General features: G+C 39.3%; 1 protein-coding gene across 1 annotated transcript; it reads left to right on the forward strand.

Annotated features, from left to right (window-relative positions):
* The first annotated feature begins 591 nt into the window (after positions 1-591).
* Positions 592-17,636, forward strand: LOC141907880 (uncharacterized). The gene is made up of 4 exons (XM_074797636.1): positions 592-643; positions 1,419-1,520; positions 4,206-4,986; positions 15,918-17,636. Exons 3-4 carry the CDS (start codon positions 4,296-4,298, stop codon positions 16,235-16,237), a joined length of 1,011 nt encoding a protein of 336 aa, XP_074653737.1. The 5' UTR covers positions 592-643; positions 1,419-1,520; positions 4,206-4,295; the 3' UTR covers positions 16,238-17,636.
* The last annotated feature ends 2,122 nt before the right edge of the window (positions 17,637-19,758 follow it).

Raw genomic sequence — 19,758 nt, forward strand, 5'->3', positions numbered from 1 at the left:
ACATGACGTAACTTTAAACGTATTGATCTAAGGCCAAAAAAGACTGATTCTCGGAACGGGCTGACAGGTTACGAAACCGTTGGCCTGATTGCCGCTTCCCACTTCTATCACCTGGCCTCATCACTACACGCGTATATACGCATTACTACCAAAAATTCATAAATACTCGTCTCATTGTGAATTGTAGATAGTACGTTCTAACCAGACCGTGGCCAAATCATACATAATCCAAAAATTGCGCTCAGAGACGACACGATATGATAAATGCTGCCGTAAACAACGACATATCACTACCATTAATCAAAGGCCTGTCTTCATTTCGCCTAAGTACCGGCTGTTCGGCGTAAAATTTACATTTTAAATTAGCCCGATTGGAGAGTGTCATCGCGTGTTCAATGTATGTCATATTTGAATTTTAAATCGTCACCATATTGTTCACGTGTTTCGTTTTGTTTTAGCGGCACAGACGCGTATAAAACGATTATATTATGTCACATCGTATGCGAAATGTACTTATTAAAAGGACCGAAATGAAAAGCGCGAATCAGTTCGAATGGCACCAGAAACACGTAAACACCTATGCACTTTCGATGGATATAATCAAATCCCTGGGGAATTAACCATTTAGTAACCTGTTGAACTTGTAAGTACATATCATTTTTCATCAATACGTTTAAACCCGTTCGCACCGATGCATAGTACTGAAAATACATTATGTATTATATGTATTATGTATACCTTCATTTCAGAATTCAATTATTTCTAATTTATTACATGAACGTACTAGGAGATCGGATTAGATTGATTTCCTGTGTTTTATTCTTCATATTTCAATGGCGAAAAAAACCCGCAGCGACTGATAAATCGTGCTCGTTGTGATTTGCTCGTGCACTTTATCCGTCGTTCGTAGTTTCGTTTAATTACCGCACGCCGACGCTAATGACCACTTCACCAGTGATTTAAATGCAGTTTTAATGTCATTAACTGTGAATATTGAACTTGATTATACATTAGATTCCAATTGAACATCACATGAGTCGAACACAAAATCAAAACACGCGCCCGAATTGCTGCCTCGACTCGGTTGGAAAAAAATATTTTGACAACTCTGTAGGTGACGATTCCTAAGTATTCTTAAAAAAGTGTTTTTCGATCTGTGCGGGCCCGGTTGTTCAGAAGCGACCTTAAATCTTACCACCGGTCTTACGTTGTTAGATTGGCTACAGAACTAAGTTAGTCTTAGACCGGTCTTAAATCTAAGCCACCATGACTATGCATCTGGCCCAGGGCTCAGTGGTACGGTCTTGACTTTAAGACCAAAAGCGGTCTTAAATGGCGTCTGGTGTCCATCAACTTAAATTACGTCATCTATTTATCACCTGTATTATTTTCTAATGTAATTTAATTTGTGAATAAAGAATGACAAAATGATAACAAGATCTAAAGATTGGTCTTAAGTTGTTAGTAACTCTAAAAATTGAAATCTAAGCCAAGAGCCGTGAGCGTGCAACTGACTCCAGGTTAGCTTTGATTATGATTTGATTCAAAGTAGAATATTTGGAAAAAATACATATTACGAAATATATATATAGCTTGGTTGAAACGATCCATTAACTTAATCTATATCAATTCCACAAAAATATCGGCAATTAATTCTTTATGAACAGATATACACTACACACCGAGTGATCGTTTGTGTATTCAGATATCGTAAAACTAGGTAGTTTAAGTAAGCTAAAACAATAACGCCAGAAGGCGGAAGATGATTGATTTTAAAAAGTCGACAACGCTTGAGATAACAATTCACAGATGGCGCTCGAACGCGTGCTTCGATATCGCTCTGTTCAGCCGAACGTATGTTTCAAGCGATAGTTGACATCGAATTGCGCAGGGGCCCAGTTTCACAAAAAGAGGTATTTCAACGTTTTCAATTCAGTGTCGTCAGTAAAGTCGAGTTATTACTGTTGTGAAACTGCGAGCCCAGAATGTAACCGATTCCATGCGTAATCGCTTGCTCAAAATGCATCAGTGGAATTTAGCCATTTCAATATTTCTCGTCTGGGCATTTTCCATTATTAGTTTCTAATCATTCGTAACATCTTTGAATACATTTCAATGAGTTGATTTTCTAACTGTAAAATACAATTTCTTACAGTGAGTAACGGCCGATACTTCTTCTATTAGAAGGCCCTAGATTCATTTGCAACGCGGATAGCTTAAGTGAAACCTTCACTTACTAAAAGTAATGATTACCTTTCTGTCTTAGAGAGAGAGCGTTTTGTTGCAATCGGAAACGGTCCGGTAAAAATTACAAGAATTACAAACAAATTAGCGAAATATTCGTTTTACTAACTGCAATTTGCGAAATCGCGCTGACGATGATAGGTCATCAGAATCGCAGATAAAGTACTATTCGATACCGAAAAACGCCTCGACTAAGAACATTAGCGGGCAAGTAGCCGTTTGTTGATGATAATTTGTGTCTTGGAATTCCGCTGCGATCCCGTTCATGAACAATAGACCGCCGAAAAGACTTCCTGGCTAGAGCTGTGCTTTAGCGTGTGATTGACGATTATGGCAGGCCTAAGACAGCTGTAATGTTCCCCGGAATACAAGCATCGGGTCGCCGTGACCAATGGCACCGACAGCCAAAATAACCGCTGTTCAACGCTAACATATTGATAGGCATCAATTTCAGGGGTTAATGTTTCAACATTTTTTTTCTTTCATTTGAAAATCGTTTAGAACGCCCGGTGTCAAACGTGCCTAAGGTTAAATGAAACGCATTTCTATCGCAATTGTTTCCGAAATCGGGGGTAACGTCGTTTTTACTCGCTTTCGAACGTTCTAGGGTTAAAAAGCATTTCCAAATGTCGTATAAGAATTTGAATATAAATGCGTATACGAATTGTGACGTATGGTCTGATTTTTATGTTCACACCCTCGTCACGTACAACAGAAGGTGTGAATTCATATATTCATAAAGAACAAGACAAGATATTTCTATGCATTTTATCGACTTGAAATTCAAATTCTCTTCATACGTTGAAGAACTTGAACCTGACTTTTCATATTGCAAAGCTTAAAGAATCATTAGGAAGATCTCATATAGTTTTACTATGGGGTCTAATTTAACCTAGTAGAAGGCAAAACGTTTTTTGAAATTTTCAATTTTTGTGTTCAAATTGACATCGCCTTGCAAACAAGGTATTTCTTGAAGCAAAATGATGGGAAACTAGATGAGAATTCGACGTTTCAGCCCAGTTCTATGGGCCATTTTTCAGTTTTTGGAAAAGACACATTGAATTGGACAGAGACGTCAAATTCTCATCTAGCTTTTCATTATTTTGGTCGCTTGAAAAACGTTTCTTACCTTCCTTAGTTTTCAAAATAATTGTTTATTCACTATTGTACGCGTAAGCATCATAGGGGAACAGGAATCAGAAACATCCAGAAAAAAACCCCTAAAGACAACCTGCCCCGGTGAGACGATGTAGGGCGGTGAGTGTTAATAGCGCATGGCGCGTATCACGCCCGTAGGGTCCTTATTCACCAATGCGTTCTGCTATGCTGCCCGTACATAAACCCACAAGCACGGTTACCTCTAAGGGATTTCCCGTGTTGTTCGATATCGCCGGGTTTATTACTCGTTGTAAATCTTCTTTATTGCTTTTTCTTAATTTATGGCCGCATTGCTGGCCTATGCTTACTGTGTAAGAGAAGCCGCGCTGTAAATTATATACAGTATTAAAACCGTCATAAAACTGCCAACGTTTACATTGAGCCTTTCATCTAAAGGCTATTCGGCTTCTTTTATCTCCGATATAGTGAAAAAATGAAGGGTAATTTATACGATAGGACTCTGGGCTGCGATAAACGCACGCACTGACGATACGTCGAGTTTATACAGTTTCATTGCAATACGACAGGCAACTACAGACGGAAACGTGCGGTAAAAGCCGATTTGGAATTAATAGTTTCTAAAAATTCATTCAGTATAACGAAGTTTGAATGAGCAAAAGATATGTTTCTATTTCATTGGAATTCCCAAGGCGCGCGGCTCGCGAGCAACATTGCCAGGGCAATTCTAGCTAACGCGAGAAGAATGCGTGTAACCTGTAACCTTTTACTCGGCAGCTGATTGGCTGCCGTTGTCACGTGATCTCTGACACAGCCGCCTAATACGGTATATTGTTTTCTATTAGACAGGTCAGAATAACTACAAACTTAATGGAGTCATAATTCATCCGTGCTTAGATGTAGGCCGCTACCGACAATAAACACACAACACCACGATGAGTTCTTATTTTGTAAACTCGCTAAACTGCTACAGCCATGGGGTTGGCGAACCGGGTAGTGAACATTATACCTGCACGAGCCCAGGAAATGCGTATACTTACTCAAACCCGAGCGGATACCAGTACTCGCCGAATCAGGCCCATCAGAACGGAGACTTTTATCATCACAATTCGGCCGGTTACGGCGGTATACAACACGCTCATCAACAGCTCGGGCCTCGCAACATGACAAATATCGGAGTCAGTTACAGCCCACCACCAGGCATGATCGGCTCAGCGAGGCAGAATTTCTCTCCGGATACGACAAACACGGCCGGGACGTTTAATCGGACTTCTGTTGTCAGCGGCAGTACTGTCGTGTGTGCCGATCGTACGTCCCCGAGGACGCCGCCGTCGCCGAAAGTCGAGCCTCCGGGAAGCCCCCCGCCCGTGCCCACGACACCGACGTCAAAGGCTTCGTCGCACCAGCTACAAACACAACAACAGCAACAACAAGAGGCGAAATCTCCCGGAAACAACAACACCGGCAAAACGAATACTCAAAACAAATCGCCGACGACGGTAGGGTTTGAGGAGGATGAGAAAGAAGCGGGCAGTCCGAATTCTAATACCAGTGGTAACGAAGCGGGCTCACCTACTGGACAACCGCAGATCTATCCGTGGATGAAGCGAGTTCACTGTTCTCACGGTATGTATCAAAATACTGTGTTTAACATGTCCGTTGTTCGTCTTGTCTCGTCTAGAAATATCTATTTAATCTATCTTAGACATGCTTATTTCTTTTTTAAACAACCACATCGCGTGCATACGTACATTTGGCAAAAATGCGTAGTCGTCGTGTGACCATGTGTCATAAATCCAAATAAAACCTAGCAATTATCTTATATCCACTGTTATTGTATACTATATATGTTTTATGATGTTGTGTATATGATTCGAGTCCCTCCTACCTCGGACCCATCGCTGTTCTATACTAGTAAATGTAGCCTAACGGTATCCCGAGCGAATGGTTTCCATTCCAGTTGTGCTCTATCGTATAATTTGTTCGATTGTGTCTTATAAAAGCCTTATTGGCCATTATGATAACGTTTTATCACCTAGTCGGTAATAAGAATGCCATTACGGCCAAATTTACGACCCCAGTCCGACGCGTACGTCGAAAAACGTCGGTAGAACACGTTAGGGCATTAGTTTTACGTTCTTTCTGTGGCGTAAATAAATTCCGACTCCCCGGCTCGGGTTACGCCGAGACGGCAGTCTTATGGCGTTTCGAGAGAGGCCTGCAGCCGTCGTAAATTCACTGGTAAATTGCGTAATGATTACATTTCAACGGCAACGATGTCAAACGAGCCCGGAACGATCGGATAAGCGATAGATAAGTGTCTTTTCGACGGCATAACAGGTCGGAATTAGATGTTTACTAGACGGAAAAATGGTAATTTAGATGCAAAAATCGTGTTCCAAGTCACGATCGTCGACTGATACAATCTGCACTGTCTTCTACATGAATATAATATGATATTCGGTCTGCTTGGATGACACGTTGGAAAAGTCATCTAACATGGACCTTTGATACTCAAATATTAAATTATGCTGTCTCCCTAGACGGCAATAAAAGGCCTCTGTTGTGTACTGGATAAGGTTTTTTATTTTTTAATCGACTGAATAATTTGGTTGATTTATCATTAGATAGCTTGCAATAATCATATGATTTAAGCTTTCTTGCAATCAGGCCATTCATGTGAAATATAGTCCGAATTCACAGTAAGACATGCCATCGTTTTTGTACATTCTTCGAAATCTAACTTAACATAGAAGTGAAATATAAAGTGAAGTGACGGAGCTTCCAAAGCATTTCCTTCCCGGTCTTCAACAGAAAGTAATAACTTATTAATAGACAATGTTATAAAAATCCTGTGAAATATCGTAAATCTTGAAAATATCATGATATAATTTCAATACGTGCGATACATATCCCATGCGAACTGCTAAAACATTGGTTTGACGACTGAAGCCCACACGAATGTGGGAAGTATGAGGTATTTACTTCATAATCCGTATCGTCAAACGTACCTTTCATAAGCTAAGCTCGAGTGCAGGTGCGGATAAGCGAGCAATAAAAGACGATTTTAAAGCGAGCTTAATATATATATATATATATATATATATATATATATACACATGCACATAGTAAATAATCAGAATACAAAATCGTTTTTATCGTAAAAAGTAAACATGAAATAGTAACGACGTCACGAGCATTTCTTTCCGTTTATTTCCATATACGACCGCGTGGTTTAATGGCGGATAAGCGACGGTAGAAGAATCCCCATCGGTCCAATTCCTGCTCACATCAACGTCAATATGATTTTGCTCGCCGATTGCGAATGGGCTAAAGGGAAACTATGACACTAAATAGCGTCAACAAATACTTTGGCTTTTACATGTTAGCATTTGACCACGATCCCCGAGTTTGGGAAAAATCTGTTCGCAGTTTTTGCGACTGTAATCCGATAAAACTGCGATATTTTGATAGCTTTTCATTGACTCGAAATCGGGTTGGAATTTACGAGTCGTCTTATATCGAGCTGAACGTAGTTCGTATCTTCGAATCTTTACCAATAGATGGAACCATGCTTTCATCTCCTGCTCGACTCGTCTCCCTCTCATCTCCCGCTCGCTCTCAAAGCACGGGATCATTAAGAAGCAGAAAAGGCCTCCTCTTTGCGATTAGGAAAAGTAATTTTTCATGCGCGAGCTAGGTCAACGGTGAGGTATTTTCCAAGGCGGGTATATAGAAGCGGCGGCGAAGATCAAAAGGAAAATTCTAAGAATCGGCGAATGATTAAAATTGTGGTCTTCGTAAAATAGTCGACGGATGGTTGATGATCGAGACGGCACTTTGAAGCCAGTAAAAATCTTACGCGCAGAGAATTTGTCAATTCTTTTGGCAGTTGGGGAAAAACTGTTACAAAAGCTAGTTCTGTTTTCACTCACCGAATCCATCTGGTTTATATTGCTAGTTATCAAAGACGGCGTTATTTCATTCCTATGATTGCGTATAAAATCCGAAATCCTAAAACGAGAAACGAGTAATGAAATGAATACGATATGATATGATATCGATGAAAAAGGGAAAACATAGTTTTCGAGGAAGGTATAGCAAAACTGAACAAGAAAAATGCTTTTCACAAGTCTTACCTACCGAGAAAAAACAGTTCTAAGGTGCTTTAACGCATAAGAAAATGCGCTTAAATCGTTAAATTATCTAAGGACATTTTGAACTAAATATAAGCCTATCGTTGGATTTGAAATTTGAATCTTGTGTAAAAAGTTTGCGACCGATTTTTCATTTTCTAGATTTTTTTCTTGTTAATCTAACTTGTTTGAACTTTTTCTTTTGCGTCGATTCGCCGCGGTGTACGCTTTACCTTGCTGCGGCATGAAATACTGTAACTAATAATTACTTTCACTGAAAACATCGCTTTGTCATCCGCAAATGATATAAATCATAGTCAGCCAGCGAGTACTGTTGTCCGACGCTTTTATTTTCGGTCAGTACCGTGTAAAATTGCAAGTCAGTCTCAATGTCTGAGGAAGTCATTATGAAGTTACAAATGGTTAGAATTAATTCGTAGCCGACGCGATATAGATTCCATACATCCCGTGAGTCATTTATTCCATTCGAACAATTTTTTTCTCTCCGAAACGCGCGGAAAATATTTTACGGAGTCGGAAAATTTGAAAATCGCGTGCGACGATATTTTTCCCTCGCAGCAACGTAAATCAAGCGTAAAAATGCATTTTGATTTCGCAATTAACTCGAAACAATATCTGAAAATGAAAATCATGCGCTACAAACTCTGCTCATTTCAAGGTGGAAGCAGTCAACCATTCCAATATATAACCTGCTAAATTTATGATTGAGCTTCAATCATGAGGTGAAATAAAGTATTGGAAACCACCATTTAAATAAGAGATAATGAACTTTGTGGTTGGCAGAAATGGTGGTTGAAATGGGGAGGGAATCTGCGCCGAGTGACAAAGGCAAAGATATCGAAGGAAACCGCATATATCGACAGCCTTTTCCTAGATCGTCGTGAACTCTTGAGTCAGGGGTGAAACGCAAAACGATCCAATATCATTATTACCGCCGATACGGACGTTAACGACAACCAGTTGTACAGAGAAACACGACATCGCCATGATTAATACACGGGCATTCGTTTTATTAATACAACACTTAGATTTGACAATTAATAATTGTACAACAAGAGTCAAGTCAACAGAATTACAGCACCCTTTCGAATCTGTGGACACGAAACGTTTTTGCCGGACTCGTGATATTAGTTTGCCATAGGAAAATAGTTCGGCGCATATGGCCGGATCGTGTCGCGCCACGATCAGGGCTTTACCACTACAAGGCCGTCGCAATAAATAGCATTGCATCAACCGTTCGTCGGTGGCAAAATCGATGTATACGAATATAATCCTCGGTGGCCGTGATCTACGAGCTGATCTAGATCGCTACTATTTTCTGATCGAATACACTGTCCCCGATATGTTAGACGACAGACATTCCGGCGTAGACAGCAACGACGCGAAATATTAGAAAAAAAAATCTAACCGCTTTTCGAACACCGACCCGCGTACAACAAAAGTGTCGTAATTATCGAACCATCCGTCGATGATTTGTCACCGGGGTGATATGAATTCCGCGGTCGGTCGGTAGCGTCGTGCTTTATTTGTTTATCGCGTTCGTTCATTTTTCCTCAATTCGGAAATTACTTCTGAGTTTATTGACGCTCAGTTCGAAAGCTCACTTAGAGAAGCTCTACGTTTTAAACTTATACATAGTTTTTAATATTTCTTGCCATTAGACAGTGGCTTTTTTGAAAACTGGAACATTAAAAACACCTGCCCTAAAAATATTCTCGAAGTCTGGTTCAGACGGTTGGGGGTTTGCTAGGCATGTACTCAAGCACGTATAGCACGGCGCATTCCGATAAATTCTGTTAACTACAATAATACGGAATGAAGATAAAAATATGAAATAAAACTGTCAAAATGAGATCAATGAGTAGATGATTAAACAACAATTGAACGTGGTCGTAAAAATCATTATGAATTGTGAAATGAGAGTAATAATGGTCCGATGACCACGACTAGAGGTTTGTCGAGTTAAGGGAGGCTTCAATGACCCGACTTGAAGGTAACGCTATAGGTTAGTCGAGTCGTTGTCATAAATGAATACACACGCGGACACTGACGTCGCATCACCTATAGTCAACTGGTTATTAATGGTTGTCGGCGACGGCTTTTGAAGTCGCCGCCGACTAATTAATCAGGAAAAATATCGCGCGGTGAAACCACCTGTAAATGAAGAACAACTTAGGAAGCTTGTGTATATTTCGTATGCTCTTTGACGTGTAGCCATCATCGTTCAGTGAAGGGCTTTGACGGCCGCTATTCGAGCCGACACACAAAGCCCCGGTGCTGATGTATCGAGGTAGCATCTTGTAGATTGTCTAAACACGGTGGTGACGTTGGAAATGACAACGCAGATCAATTTATAAATCGTTCCATTATTACTAATGTAACACATTTTTCAACGCGCGGACGACTGCGAAATATAATTGCGCTTCGTACACGAAATTTAGATTTATGGTTTTTCGTACAGCACTGGTTATTTCGAATGGTTCCGATAAACCCCATTGTGTTGTTACTGATTACGTTATTTGTATGTGGTGATGTTCGCTTGAAAATTAGATTAGAATTTACATTCTACAGTGTATTTGAAATCACTTTTTAATGCAATGCGCCTGCAATTTGCGCCAAGAAATACTACATCAATCCAACTTTCATTTAAAATTGTTGAGGTTCAAACGATATGCGATTACAAAGTCCTTCGAGGCCAATATTCTCTCGATTTAGATATGTACAAAGGGTATCGCAATGAAAAGAGGGTTATCGTATCCTATTTGCCAACTCTTCATTTTAACTTAATTAAAACTCTAGAACTGGGTCCAAAATCTCGTGAAAAAACGAATTTTACATAGAGTCTTGTTTCTATCCGGTTACAGATGTCGGTGTAAAGCTTTTTCGCGGTCGATGATTCACCGTTAATTCATTGACAATCATATCCCGTGAAATCAGAGGCTTATTAAACAGATAGCTAATTAGTTTAACGCAAATGACTGAATAAGATTTGACGATTGATAGGCGACGTCAGGCTTCGAATAAAACCTGAAATAAAGCCGTTATCTTTGAAAAAGTAAAGCTGTTATCTAATCTGAGTTAACCTAGGTTTTCTATAAGACTAAAGATTTTCTTATTCGTCGACCCTATAGCTTTTGCAAAATCAAAATTCTGATTTCAATGCTCATTTGAAATTATCAAAAGTAAAACTGAACTCTACAATGAGGACTACACCGAACCAAAATTGTAGCTCAATTTGAAATCGCTGACTGAACATAAATATAATAAACTTTCTAAACAAAACCACAGAATGGGATAAACATAATATAATAAGCTCATTTGCAAGTAATGTTTAAAGAAATTATGTACATTATGAATCACATTTTTCTAGTAAGCAGTTTTAACAAAATCTCTATTGATTATAGCGGAATTTTGGTCGATAAGGTCAGGATTACAGAAACATGAATTCAATATGTTCCTTTGATTTCACTTATAATCGTATCTTTGCGGCATCTTGCGAACATGGCGATACATTCTGTAACAGATTTACTGAATTGTCTGATCGATCGGAGAATTTTTTTTCTATATAGAAAAAAAATATCGATTTCACCGCGAATGGAACGCAGTTCGCTTCATGGCGAGGTATATATATCTTTTATTTGATTGAGACGACATTACTGGTCGAGCCATCCATTAACGTATCATATGAAAAAAAGATATTATCGATGTGATTATCGTGTGTGCCGGCTGAATCCAAATGCGCTGTCAATTAATACAGTGAAGTTTCGCCGATGTCCACACACTCATAACTATCCCGGTGCTTTCTTTGCCGCTGCGTGCGTGTGCCTGACTGACCGCTATCCATCATTCCGCTGTCCCGCAGTTTCTACAATTGCCACGTCCCATCTATTCCCGTTCTAGCTCGCATATACGCAGGCCCTCTGAAAGCTTCGGCGGTCATTTTCATCAATTTCCCGATCGCGCATTTATCAGCACACGAGAAACGGACACTGGCACCTGCAACAACCTCACGTAATGTATATGACATTTCCGGTGGCGTTAATAACGATAATCTGTCTTTTTAGGGGTCAAAATTAATGAACTTTTGGACAGTTTCGATTTGTCACAATATGTCGGCAGCGGCTGAGTGTAATGTCTACCGCATGAATTTTCTCGACCGATTCAGCACGGCGTCTCGGTTATAGCACGACTGGTTAAAAAGTTGAGTTGACTGAAACTGAAATGTGCGACAGTTATTTGCGATCACGTAGCGAGGTTGCTCGGCACGGTTGAAAATAGTTCGGACCAGACTGGAGTCAAAATTTGGCCCGTGCTTAATGAGAAAGCGTGTTCACGTATTAACTACTCATTTGGAATTGCTTAAACTGTAGGACGTGCGCCATTTTATCTGACTCCACTCCCCAAACAGGCACGGAACCACTTGGTAATTGGCCCAGACCTTATCTACGGTAGTACGGGCCATATTCGGACCTGGTCGAAAACGCTCGTGTGAGCGCCGCGTATGTACACAGACAGTAGATGTGCTGATGTAATGTCTACACTCGGTAAAAAGACATTAAGCCGCTGAAAACCGCAGAAAGCCATTTACAGTAAAACGGTGCAAATCTCCGCGTTCGTTTTTACTTTTTTCGTCGTCATTTTTCAGATTAAACCTTCGAAAATATCAAACTAGAAAGAGCCGGGTTATTAATTATAAATGGATATCGCGCTTCCATCACATCTGTTTTGCTTTTCGATGCACGGATTGCTTAAGAGCCACGTACGAGCCAAATCGAAAAAAATGTTATAATTCCCTCTCAAATTATACGTTACCCTGGATCTCACCGTCAGTCACCGATTATGATTCGATTTTTTTTCGCTAAATCTTTGTAATCCTATCATTATGTCATCGCCTAATGCAGAAGTATACGGGTATTAGCATTTTGCGGTTTTAGTATAATGTTATCGGATTACCTAGTTTCATAATTTTATGATAATCGTCTCACAAACGTGACAATCGTTTTATACGGATACAATATGCGCATTTTCTATTTCCAACGGGTTGAATATCCTCTAATACATTACATACTTAGACACCTCCATCTCCAACGCGGCCTATATTAGATAAAACCGCACCAAACACCATCTTTTAAATATGAATAGGAGATAAATGTATTTTTGTCACCGGCAAAACGCGACGCGCTTTGATCTTTGCCGACACCGTACCCAGAATGCCGCGAATGATAATATCCTAAGATTTGAAGACGTCGCTAGTCCCGGATTCGTTATAATGCAACGTTACCGAATACAACGAAATACGTTATCAAGCACGAACGCCGTACGTGGCTCGATGTATGCTATTAAACTGAAAAAAATATCAGGACAGAATTTGATACATTTATCATTTTGATACACTTTTGCTAGTTTCAACTGGAGTTAGTTATGAAGATATCTCAAAATCGTGCGTTCAAATCACGTCATATAATAAACTACAGTATCTATATAGGGATACACGGTATAATTCGAATCGGTTTTTTTCACCGCGAAATTGCGGGGATTTAAATACCATTTTCAATATTCGGTTCATTACGAATACAAAATAAACCGTTTTCCACGAGTGAAGCATTTCTGCGAAGCACACTGTGGCGACTGCAGAGTTCGCGCTCGATTTCTTCCGGCGAAATGAAACTGGAGGTTAGTGAGACTGATTGATGTCGTTACTGCAAAGTTGGCGCGGCGTAACGTGCTCTGGTGTTGGTAATGAAATAATTTTCTATACACTTCTAAATTAACGAAGAATGAAATGAAAGCGCGTTGCCTCTCGCGCGCTCGCCGCAAACGACCCTGCCGGATTAGGTGGACATAATGAAGCGAGTTGCTCTGGGATTACGCGTTCATAATTGAAGCCCGGATCCCATTTATCTATGTTGGTATTTCAATACTGATGGTCATTAAATTCGTGTTAACAGGTGTTGAAATTACGCGATTAAACTGGCTGCTGCCAGATCGGTTCTCGATGAGGTTTTATTATCGAACGAGCAGATAATGAACCGTGTATTGCTTTGCAATTCTGAACTTATTACAAAACTGTATTTGTATTAATTTGTCAAGTTTAATATGGCGATGAAAGCCGAAGCAGGATACGGTGTGTTGCTTAAAGCCGGCGCAATTAATCATTTTGCTAAACAACAATGTGTTCGTTACACAAAGAATCCGAATTCTGAAATTGATACTGGGTTCTGTTTCCCGGGATCTGAAATTATCGATTTCGTGCATTAGGATTCTTCGATATACGCGTTTCTTCCATCGCGCGCGAGGCCCGTTCCCAGAGGGACCGTTAACAAACCATATCGTAGGCTATAAATTACAGACAGCACAATAACAAAAATACTCTTCTTGTCTATCCGAAATTCATTCAGCATTTTTTTTCAAATAAAGCCCGAATAATATAGCCGAATTACAATATTTTTAGTTTTATGTGACGACATATGATCTGACGGATTTTTTTTTTTCATTTATCTTCCACCATTTTGGACCGATGGCCATTTTGCACCATCGATCACCACTAGTGGGGTGGTCATTAATGTTTCGAAATATTCCCAGCCAGAATGCTGCCTAAGAGCACGTGCCCAATCCTTCAGGCGAAGTAAAGAACACGACGACACTCTATCAGCCTACGTGGAATTGGCCGAGACCAGACTCCCTCCAGGCTAGGTCATTATTTGCGGCCAAAACATCTTAAAATGTATTATTAATAGGGAACAATGGCTTTTATGATTGCGTAAAATTAATGGTTTCATGGCATATGGGGTTTAAAAATGTTATTATTGCGTCGAAAGCATGATAAATACGATGGTAGGTCATTACACGTTACGGCAAGGTGAGATAGATACTGCATAATATAGTCGTTAGGCAGGCGATGAACCGCAAAAACGATAAAATAACGTAACAACATCCGTAATAATGATTGATACGTCATCGTCGAGAAATGCTCGGCTGATCGCGCGTCCAGCTACATTGAAAAGCCATTATCGCCGATGGAAAAGAAAATCAAACCGACAGCTCGTTGGTCAGGCATAGCGTGGTTCAGGTGGTTACGCTGTACCGGGCATTGGTCGCGTGGAACACGCTCGAGTCCGCTGATTCTCTCACGAAAGGGTTTTTTGCTTCGTTCCGTTGCTACAAATGTAAACTTAATAGACGTCGGGCTGCTTAATGGAGAGTGCCACGGTGTGGAAGCAATTCGAGAAATTCAGTCGGGGAAATCTACATCCAATGCCTTTTTCAAAATCCTGTCTCCATGCGTGGTTCATAGACAGGTACAAAGCCATCTATACCACTTTATACGTTATGATGTTACGCGTTGTAACCGCGATGTGACTGATGTGAGTTGGGCCTTAGTTTATATCACACAGGGTGAATTCCCAAAAAGAAACAGTCGCAGATTGATCGTGTAGTCTGCCTTTGAAGTCGACCGCCTCGTCGGGGACGATGCTCGTAATTTATAGCACACCTGACCAAAGTATTGTGACTAGTAATTTTTCTCTGCCATATCGACGACGAAACCCACCCCATCTGCACGACGGCGGAATATAGATAGTATTATAACGACAATTTATGCTACGAATTTTTCTATCATCGATTCGAGTCTAGATGCGATGTGATTATTCGATATAATAGAATAGGAATGTTTTGATCATGTCTAAAAATGGAGGATTATTTCTGTATTTTTCTCCTTTACAAAAAGGCAAGGCACATCTCATTCCATTAACACATTTAGATTATCGAATCGAAGAATCGAATGCAAAATAATTGTAAATTCCGAAACGAGCTCTTTCATGATGAACAAAGTCGCTCGCACAGGGGCAGAACAGACGTTGAGGTGCTATTCCGGAGTCAGAACACATATTTACCTTACTATTTGAAAAAGCTCATGCGATATTTTATGACAAAATTCTACCGTTAGGTTTCGAGTAACATTCGAGCTCTTAAGGTCCAAATCTTAGTCAGATCATAACCCTTGATATCTCCAGGGTATTGGTTTACGATAGACACTGTACCATAGATAACTGTCTGATACCAATGAAGCGAAACCCCACTTCACTTCAAAATGAAAAAACTAAGAAAAGAATCTGACGTTTCGAGTCAATTCTCCGAGTCGAATCGTCAGATTCTCTTCTTAGTTTATTCAATTTCATTGTAGGTTTTCACTTCATCTCCAGGGCCAAGTTTTACGAAAAAGTTTAAGCCTAAAGCGGTTAAGTTTGAATTGTTGTCCTCATTCAAGTTACCAATAGCAATTACACCAGCAATTTGAATAAAACTTTTTTTGTGAAACTGGGTAGCTTAATTGCAAAAACTTCGTGGCCGTAGAAATGGGATATTCATATATCTATATTCTATCATTTTTGTTATTTTCAGACGCCGTTAACGGAGCAGAAACGAAGCGAACGCGAACGTCGTACACTCGCTATCAGACGCTAGAACTGGAAAAAGAGTTCCACTTCAACCGATACCTGACCAGACGACGCCGGATAGAGATCGCGCACGCGCTTAACCTAACCGAAAGACAGATTAAAATATGGTTCCAGAACCGACGTATGAAGTGGAAAAAGGAACAGAAACTCAGTCACATCACCAAATCGACGGCTATGAAGCTGGACATGAACAGGATGGCGCACTTACAAAGTATGCACGCTCACCACCATCACCAGCATCTACATCACCACATGGCAGCATAGGTGTGGTGTTTATATCGAGTCGTATAATCCCTTGAGAATCTCAAACGTGTGACTCGGCACTTATCAGTCAGTCACAAGGTACACATACAGACTGAGTGCGGACTGAAAGTCATAGCGCGATAAACAATATCAGAGCAGTCGTATATACGTGAACATCAACCGTTTCGCGAGTTGCTGAACGTTATCGTTTCGACTCTGAGAAAGGAAGGAAAAATGCCGCCGACAGCTTCGTTTTGTAAATGTCGTATTGAAGACGTGTGGCATATTCGATTTGTATGAAGTTTCGTTCGCTCGTTCGTTCGTTCGTGTTCACGAATTAATTTAGTTCCGCCCTCATCATATGAGCGAAGGAACTGCAGCTAAAGCGATTTATCCAATAAATCGTAAAAAAAGAAAAACAAGAAATAAATCGTGTCGCGTAATACGATTACCTCTTGATATGTCACGCGGCATATTCCAAGGTCACACACACAATAAGGTTAAAATAGTCAACTACATACTTAACGATTATGACAGTATGACGTCATTATAAGATAAGCTTCGAATAAGTAATAACGCTTATCTACTGATGCCGAATGTATAGTGTATACTTGAAATATGAAATGAAAATTATTTTACTATAATTACGAAGAGTCATATCATTGAAATTGTACTAGGATCGCGTCTTGTGTCAAAACGATGTGTGTATTTTAATAGCGAAAAACGTAGTTTGGTCTCAGGATTATCAATTGTATGTTTAGCATAAAAACCACGCGTCATTCTACGATTATGTGCCATATATATATAGAATACGATAATTATCAATTCCGAAGTATTTTCCGAATGGGAATCGAGCTGAAGACCTTATTTAGTCGTAATCTTGAAGCTGATAGATGCGTGGTTTCACTTGCTATTTCAGTGGTGTATCGAACGGAATCATCCAGTTGATATAATGTTAACCATATATCAATTTATGTACGTAAAATTGGCTTATTTCGCCGGCGTATATTATCTAACTGTATTTGACACTCGCCTGCCGGTGTTGGCTGGTTCGCGTCGACCGTCAAATGATATACGTCGGTTTCCTTGTCCCCTGTAGACGGCTACAAGATCCTCGCTAAATGACGTCACGTTTTTCATTCATTATAGATAGGATATCGTAGCCGAAAAAACCTCTTTACTTTATATATGTGAAATAAATCGCGATTACTTACGCTGACACCAGCCGCAGTCGCCATACGATCTACGGGTCAAATTCGCGAAAGCTCGCTAAGTCTGCTGATTGTTGTGTCATATTGTTAAACATTAGTTATGCAACAACTAGACTTAGTAAGCTTCGATGAAAGCAACCACTCCGTTTAAAAAACTGCGGCAGTGGATCGTAAATATTATACTAGTTAGGATATCGAAATTGAGCAGAAAGGCCCGCTTCTAGTAAATACTATTTATTTACATTTTTTTCTATTGATCTTATATATAAAGATATATATATGATATACAATATACTGGTAATGGCTTAATATTTCTGGTTATATATTTCAACTTGTATATAAAATATTGGGCTTATTTTTGTGGGTCACGAGTGTCGTCGAAAACGAAGTGATTTTCGTAATTTCTCGTCGTTTTAGAATTTCCTTGGCGTCGACACTGCGTCGATCCACCATGTATTCGGTTATAACGATCCTGACCACCCAGTTCTGTATCGTTTTGGATAAGGTAGAATTTTGCAATTCGAAAAGAGTACAATTCTTTGATCAATATGAACATATGAAAAATCTATTTTAGAAAGTCCCACACTTTAGAATGAAAAATTAAGTCCGGAATGTTTCCTTGAGCTGGTAATTTATTCGACGTTTCTGCTATATCCTAATAGTCATCTTTATAGGAACTCAGTATTCCTGAAGATGTCTATTAGGATGAATTCTTTAATCTTCATTTTTAGAGTAAGATTTTCCATATCATCGCCACATGCACGAACAGAGTGTTCTATCAACGGTTATCAAACCATCACATCATTCTATTCCTTGAATCACTTCGAAATCATTCTTAAAGCGGCAGGAAATTGAATTATCCAAAACTATGCAGATCGGGAGTGTTTAAGGTTTCTAAATATGGCTTTCTTTGTCTCCACTAGTACCCGTATGAAAACGAGTGGATACCGTAGTGTATACGAGTGATCTAGAATCGATTCTAGAACCAGTAAAAATCATTTGAAAAAAACACAATGAATATGATCTATATGGCTTATGTGAATGGAAAAAGATATGATATTCCAATAAATTGTTTTACTGTATATTAGTATTAATTATTATTATTATTATTATTATTATTATTATTATTATGATTATTATTATTATCATCATTATCGCATGTGTAGTATAAGTAGTTAGGTAATTTCTCCAGGTAGTTTTCTTCGTGATCTTTTTTGGTAGAGACGATGAATTAAACAGTTGTTGGCAAATTTCAAAAGATTATAGAAAATTAAATATTTATCGGATGTATATGTGAGTGTGTGCGTCGCGTGTGCGTATATACATCGTGCACACCGTTTTCTATAGACAGATGGTGATGTACGATAATAGCATATTTCATATTTCCGCGCTTATCAAACGAGCAGTTTGGAATCGCATTATTTAACCAATCATCCGACCGAAAATGCGGTTACGTACATTAACGTCAAAGAATATCCATGTAGCCGTTTGATTTCAATAATAAAGTACATTACCATTAGAATACACGCGCACGGACGACACAAATAGATATGGCGTTTGTCTACTAGGGACGTACCGATATCTAACGAGGATCTTGTAGTTGACTCAAGCACAGGGTCGGGTTATAGGGTAATAATATCTATGAGCATTGTGTATATTTGTAATGATATTGTGGTAGAGTATTCGATATTTTTGACATGTTAGGCTAACTTAGCAATTGTTGTTATACAGAAAATATATGTTTAACATCCCCTCGTGGAGAGAGGGGGCATTGCTAGGATGCTTTAAATATGTGTATATGTTGGTTGTATTATATTTAGTATAAATACAGTAAAATCATCAAGTTGCAATATGTATATTCCATTATGTGATGTGAACCCCCGTTCTCTTGTAGTTGTCACTCGACAAAGTTTCAGTCACTGTCTCACTGTACTGCCGAACAGGCATCATCTTTTTCGCACTTGGTAAAAAGAAAAATACTACGACATTTTTTTTTGTTTAACATTATTTACAGTTTGCTGCAAATTGAGCATATCAATTCTCCGATGAAAATATACTTTACTAGGATGGCACGAATCTGTGCAGTAATTTTTACCCAACCGAGACGTACACACAATAAAGATATATTGTGAGCATTTTGATAGATGGAATAAAGATTTGTAACTGTAAACAAATGATACAGCGCTTGGTTAGTTTTTCATATTATTTGCTCTCGTCGAGTGAAGATGGGGATTCAGTTTAGACGAATTACTCCAGGAAAGGAGAGACATTTAAATATCTGAGGGATTGTCCTAGTAAAACTTTTCCATCTTAGGTCCGGTTGAGGTTTCA

This window comes from Tubulanus polymorphus, chromosome 6 (genome assembly GCF_964204645.1).
Source record: "Tubulanus polymorphus chromosome 6, tnTubPoly1.2, whole genome shotgun sequence".
NCBI classification, from domain to species: domain Eukaryota; kingdom Metazoa; phylum Nemertea; class Palaeonemertea; order Tubulaniformes; family Tubulanidae; genus Tubulanus; species Tubulanus polymorphus.